Below are 6,000 nucleotides of genomic sequence, written 5' to 3'. Positions count from 1 at the left end.
ATTCTCCTGCCTCAGCCTCCTGAGTAGCTGGGATTGCAAGCATCACCATGCCCGGCTAATTTTGTATTTTTAGTGGAGATGGGATTTCTCCACATTGGTCGAGCTGGTCTCGAACTCCTGACCTCAGGTGATCTGCCCACCTTGGCCTCCCAAAGTGCTGAGATTACTGGTGTGAGCAACCGTGCCCAGCCAATTTATCTATTTTTTGTAGAGATGGGGTTTTGCCATGTTGGCCAGGCTGGTCTCGAACTCCTGACCTCAGGTGATCTGCCTGTATAGGCAAGGCAGCTCTTGATGGAAAAGGAAGTAAGATGGTTGAATTTTGTTTCGTTTTGTTTTCAAGACAGGATCTTGCTGTGCTGCCCAGGCTGGAGTGCAGTGGTACACCCACAGCTCAGTGCAGCCCTGACCTCCCAGGCTCAAGCTATCCACCCACATCAGCCTCTTGAGTGGCTAGGAATACAGCACACGCCACCACCACTCCTGGCTAATTAAAATGGTTTTTTTTCTCATAGAGATTGGGGTTTCCCCATTGTTGCCCAGAGAGGTCTCTATCTCCTGAGCTCAAGTGATCCTCCCGCCTTGGCCTCCCAAAGTGTTGGGATTATAGGCAGCCTGAGGATGGTTAAGGTTTGACATCCACAGTGTTAGTCGAGAGAAGAATGGGGTTTAGTAGGAGGGAGGAAATTGATGAACTTTGCCAAGCGTTCCCAGCCAGGGAAGAGTGCTGGGGGTCTGTGGAGCCCCACCCCACAAGGTACCTCAGCTCTGTTTTAATTTCCTCATAGTCAGACTGGGCCTGGAGCTTCTCTTCCAGCTTCTAGAAGAGCAAAGAAAGATAGTGAGGCTGGTCTGTGTGCTTGTGCCTGGGGCCACCTGCCCGCCGGCCTCCTCCCCAGGACCCACCTCTATGGCCTCGGACTTGGCCGTGAGCTGCCGCTCCAGGTCTGCGATTTGGTTGGCGGACGCCTCCTCCAGCTCCTGCAGCGAGCTCTGCAGGTGCTGCACGTCCTTCAGCAGCCGCAGGATCTCCCTGTCCTTGGAGGCCAGCGCAGCCTCCAGCCGAGGCCCCGAGCACAAAGCAAAATTCACCTTATCCTGTAGGCAAAAGGGGCTCTGAGGGGCTGAGAGGTGCGGGACAGGTCCACGGGTTTGGCTTCCCCACCCCTGAATCCCAAGCAGAACGCAAATTTGTTGATCAGGATGGTATGGGGTGTGTTTATGTTGAAAAATTCAAAGTGCTGTACACTTATGACTGGGATGCTTTTCCTTGTGTATTAAGTAATATTGCAATTAAAAGATTTACTAAAAAAGAACAGCCCCCACAAAAAGAAGTGGTCAGCTGGGGTTGGGGATTGGGCACTCACGGCGGAAGAAACAGCATAGGCAAATGTTTGAGCTTCTTACTCAGGTCTGGCTCCTACCCCAGGGGAATGAGCCTGTTCTAGGCAATGGGACATTCAGGATTCAGATTAGACTTGACACCTTAGAGCCACAGGCCAGGTTACGGGTGGCTCTTTCCTCCTCATAATTTGCTGATAGCCCCAAGACCCACAGCTTCTCCAGATTTTAGGACATGGCCCATCTGTCCTGGATGAAGATGGAGGCTGTTGTCAGGCTGAGTTACAAATAAATCTAAGAAGCATTACAAAACAAAAAACAAAAAACAAAAAAAAAACACAACAAACAAACAAAAAACCCCAACCCCAGCTTTCTTCCATGGAGATAAATGCCAATTAAAACAGGAAGCGGATGCCATTAATACATTAAATTAATTAGCATCGAGTGCCACTGTTGTGCTCAGAAAAGCACACCCCCCACAAACCAGCAAAGTTCCCTGGGGCTGATTAGCACAGGCATTTGCCGGGTTCCACGGGGGTTAATTAAGAAGCATTGGCGAATTCCTCTCTATCTCTCCACACGGCCTCTCTCCCGTGTTCACTCTCTCTGTGTCATGTCGTCACCCAGGCACATGGAGGCATACACAATCTCCTGGGACACAGACACAGGCTGACACACAAGGACATACCTATAGCCACAGCACACACTAACACATGTAACACTTCCCCAAATACGCGTGTACGTGCGCACACACACGCAGAGAGAAATACACACGCATCAAAGAGACACACTCAAGAGGACACATCATCACACACAGACATGCACGTGCTCAAAGCAGCCACATGCCCTCATGGGCAAGAACACCCCAGACACACCGAAGACGAAATGATAATTGCAATAGTGGCATCAAATACTTAGTGAGCATATGCAATGACCCAAGCGCCGTTTTAGGCACTTTACATGTAATCCATTTTTTTTTTTTTTTCCAGAGACAGAATCTTGCTATGTTGCCCAGGCTAGACTCAAATTCCGGGGCTCGAGTGATCTTCCTGCCTCAGGCTTCTAAGTGGCTGGGACTACCGGCATGTGCTACCATGCCTGACTCATGTAATTCTTTTAATAACTCTACAAAGCAGGTGTTACTTGTACAGATGAGGAAACTGAGGCACAGTCAGATTAAGAATACAGTCGGTTCCCAAAGGTCACAAGTAGAGACACACATACACAGTAACACATTCATAGAGGCACATTCCAATATTCAAACAGAAAGAGAGACACAGACACCTGGGCCTGAATATATGGGTGTCAGGAGAAGTGAAAATTATGCTCCCGAGTTCAGGTTTATGGGTGGAGAGGGAAGAGACCTGCTATTATGTAACGAACCATGACTCTCATCCCTTGATATTCAGAGATCTGGAAATAAGGCAGACCAATTCACATAATGAACCCAAGGCTTTCTGAAGAGCCAAGATGGAGACTGCTAATACAGGACAGAAGGGTAGGTTGGGGTGGCCTTGATGAAAGTCTCTTGTTAGGAAATGATACCAGGACACCAAAGAGGCATGAACCAGGAGGAAGGAGAAAGATGAATTGATTAACCAGCCTAACACAAGAACCTCAGCGCTGATCACCAAAGACTGGCTTTTCACAGTGTGCAGCTGGGGTGGGAAGCCGCCCAAGAATCACCTGGCATGCTTTGGAAACCAATGGCTGAGGATGAATGTTAAACTTTATCTTGGTATGTGGCCCCACTGCAGTTCTGGTGATAATGATTGCCTACTGATATGTAGGCTGGCTCACACTGCCAAAAGTACCCAGTTTTGGGATTGAAAACCAGCAGGAACATCACCATCCCTTGTATCCACCAAGCTGCTAAGACCAGTGTTCAACAGCGACACCTGGTGGCATCCACAAAAACGGCATGCTGCCGTATTGCCTCAAGCTCACTCTCCCCTATGTCTTTGCTGGTGCATCTGAAAATCAGAATGATCTTTGGTCTGAGGAAGTTCCTGGCATTCTTGGACAACTGGGGGTAAGGGAGGCCTCCAAAGGAAGATACTGGACCTCCTGGTAATAAAGGGTATATGTAAACTTGGGATTGAAAAGTAAAGAACGGTAGCTGTATTTTTATCCTCAGCTGTTGTAGCAGGTCCCGGTGATTACGCTCACTGTATGCATAGAGACCCACACGCATTCATACTCCCAGTTTCAAATGGATGCACGCAATTAACCACAAAGTGTCCCCACCTGCTCAAACCCACAAACTCGACCATTCCCGATCTTTCCCTCTGCCCTCCCTGCTCACTTCCCTGACCCCATCCTTACCCCACTGGGCCCCTGGGGAGAGCAACAAGCCAGGCGGATGGAGCTGTTGACAGAGGCCAGCTGTTCCCGGAGACTTTCCACCTCCCGCTGGGCAGCCTCGGCTCGCTGGGGAGAAGGGGGCAGCATGGGTGAGAGGTGAGCACGGCCACCACCGCAGAACCCGCTCCACACTTCTGCCTTCTCCCTGCACTGTCTCAGGCAGGGGTGGGGGAGGCAGTCCTCCGAAGGCCACAGGTCCTGCCTGCCTAGTCCCAGACCCCATCCTGGAGCTATGATGACCAGTCACAGAGCCCTGTCTGGGCTGGGGACAAGAAACAGCAGCCTTTGGGGTTCCTCCTGAGCTGAGAGGACAGGAAGAAATGCCCCCTGAGAAGGGTCTGGCTTCTCGTGGGGTGCCTGGGACCCCCAGAGGAGTCAGAACATTCCTGCTTTATGAAGGCAGGGAGAGAGAGGCTATCTGGGTGGGACTGGCAGGTTTTCACACATTTCTAGTTATTTCTGTCTGCCACGTTAACTTCAGGCCTGGCTAGTCCAAAGGCGAGAGCTGTCCCAGCTCTCATGCCACCTGGTATGGAATGAGTCTCAAAGGCGGCATCTGCAGAGGGGCCTTCCCAGCCCATAGGTTACTGCAGCCCCGGCCAGTCACGTCCTCTCCCTGGGTCTCAGTTTCTTTTTCTTTGAGATGGGGTCTCACTCTGTCACCCAGGCTGGAGTGCAGTGGCATGATCTTGGCTCACTGCAGCTGCTGCCTTCTGGGTTCAAGTGATTCTCCTGCCTCAGCCTCCCAAGTAGCTGGGATTACAAGTGCGCACCACCACGCCCAGCTAATTTTTGTATTTTTAGCAGCGGCGAGGTTTCACCATGTTGGCCAGGCTGGTCTCGAACTCCTGACCTCAGGTGATCTGCCCGCCTCAACCTTCCAAAGTGCGGGGATTACAGGCGTGAGCCACCACGCCAGGCTTAGAATCTCTTTTTTAAATGGGGGCAATGAAAACATCTACCACAAAGGAGTTTTGAGTGGTTAAAATCAGAATGCAGCAGTTCACTAAACTGGATCTATGGTAGATTTTTTTTTTTTTTTTGAGACAGGGTCTCCCTCTGTCACCTAGTCTGGCGTGCAGTGGTGCAATTAGGGTTCACAGCAGCCTCCAACTCCTGGGCTCAGCTGACCCTCCCATCTCAGCCTCCTGAGTAGCTGGGATTACAGGTGTGCAACACCGTGCCTGGTTAATCTTTGTAGTTTTAGTAGAGACGGGGTTTTGTCATGTTGGCTAGGCTGGTCTTGAACTCCTGGGCTCAAGCAACCCACTCGCCTTGGCTTCCCAAAGTGCTGGGACTATAGGCATGAGCTACTGTGCCCAGCTGATAGATTTCTTTTTTCTTTTCTTTCTTTTTAAGATAGAGTCTTGCTCTGTTGACCAGGCTGGAGTGCAGTGGTGTAATCTTGGCTCACTGTAACCTCTACCTCCTGGGTTTAAGCAATTCTCCTGCCTCAGCCTCCTGAGTAGCTGGGATTACAGGCATGCGCCACCAGGTCCGGCTAATTTTTGTATTTTTAGTAGAGATGGAGTTTTGCCATGTTGGCCAGGCTGGTCTCGAACTCCTAGGCTCAAGCGATCCGCCCACCTTGGCCTCCCAAAGTGCTGGGATTACAGGCATGAGCCACCACACCCAGCTGGTAGATCTTAACTTTTCAAACATTTCTACCTAGAAGGAAGCACCTGAATGTTAACACATTTAGCCTTATGGGTCTGGAGAGAAATCTGGGCTCACATCCTGACTTTGGAACTTTCTGGATGTGTGATCTTAGGCAAGAGGTTTCATCTCCCCAGCCTCGGCTTCCCTATTAATAAAATGGGATTATAAAGGCAACTATCTCATAGGGTTGCTGTGCAAAGGAAGTGGTTTGGCCAAATGCAATTTGGTGGGTATCTTCGCCTGGTGCCTGGTACGTATAAATGCATCAATACTTGGTTAACTTTGTTAACATCCTGAGGGTATATTACTTGAGCCATTACTTAAAAATTAAAAGAGCTGTGGCTGTATTTTTGCCTTTGGCTGGTAAATGCAGGTCACAGTGATTATGTTTAACTACATAATGACCTTGACAATCAGGGTGCTATGCCCAATATATGCATATTGAGACTCACACACACTGGTGTTCACATCTGAATTTATTATTTATAGGTATCTTGCCCTGTTCCAGAAATGGCTCAAGTCAGTTTTGTTTTAGGAAAAGTTTTCTGGTGTGTGGGACTAGAAAGGAAGTATTTTTATATTTCTGTACATTTTTTATGATCGCACCACTGCACTCCAGCCTGGGGGACAGTGCAA

The 6,000-nt window shown here is 49.5% G+C and overlaps 1 protein-coding gene across 8 annotated transcripts in view; it reads right to left on the bottom strand.

The window, feature by feature from the left end:
* Window positions 1-6,000, bottom strand: part of CUX2 (cut like homeobox 2) — a 327,980-nt gene that overhangs the window by 48,977 nt on the left and 273,003 nt on the right. For all 8 annotated transcript variants that reach the window (XM_037743460.1, XM_017542258.1, XM_037743455.1 and 5 more), the window contains 3 exons: window positions 3,667-3,771; window positions 907-1,098; window positions 762-820 (listed from right to left, as the gene is read on the bottom strand). In XM_037743460.1, the coding sequence (XP_037599388.1) occupies window positions 762-820; window positions 907-1,098; window positions 3,667-3,771 (356 nt within the window). The remainder of the gene's footprint in view (window positions 1-761; window positions 821-906; window positions 1,099-3,666; window positions 3,772-6,000) is intronic.

The sequence above is a fragment of the Cebus imitator genome, unplaced genomic scaffold (assembly GCF_001604975.1).
Source record: "Cebus imitator isolate Cc_AM_T3 unplaced genomic scaffold, Cebus_imitator-1.0 Scaffold8, whole genome shotgun sequence".
Lineage (NCBI taxonomy): Eukaryota > Metazoa > Chordata > Mammalia > Primates > Cebidae > Cebus > Cebus imitator.
This window is presented reverse-complemented; position numbering and strand designations above follow the sequence as displayed.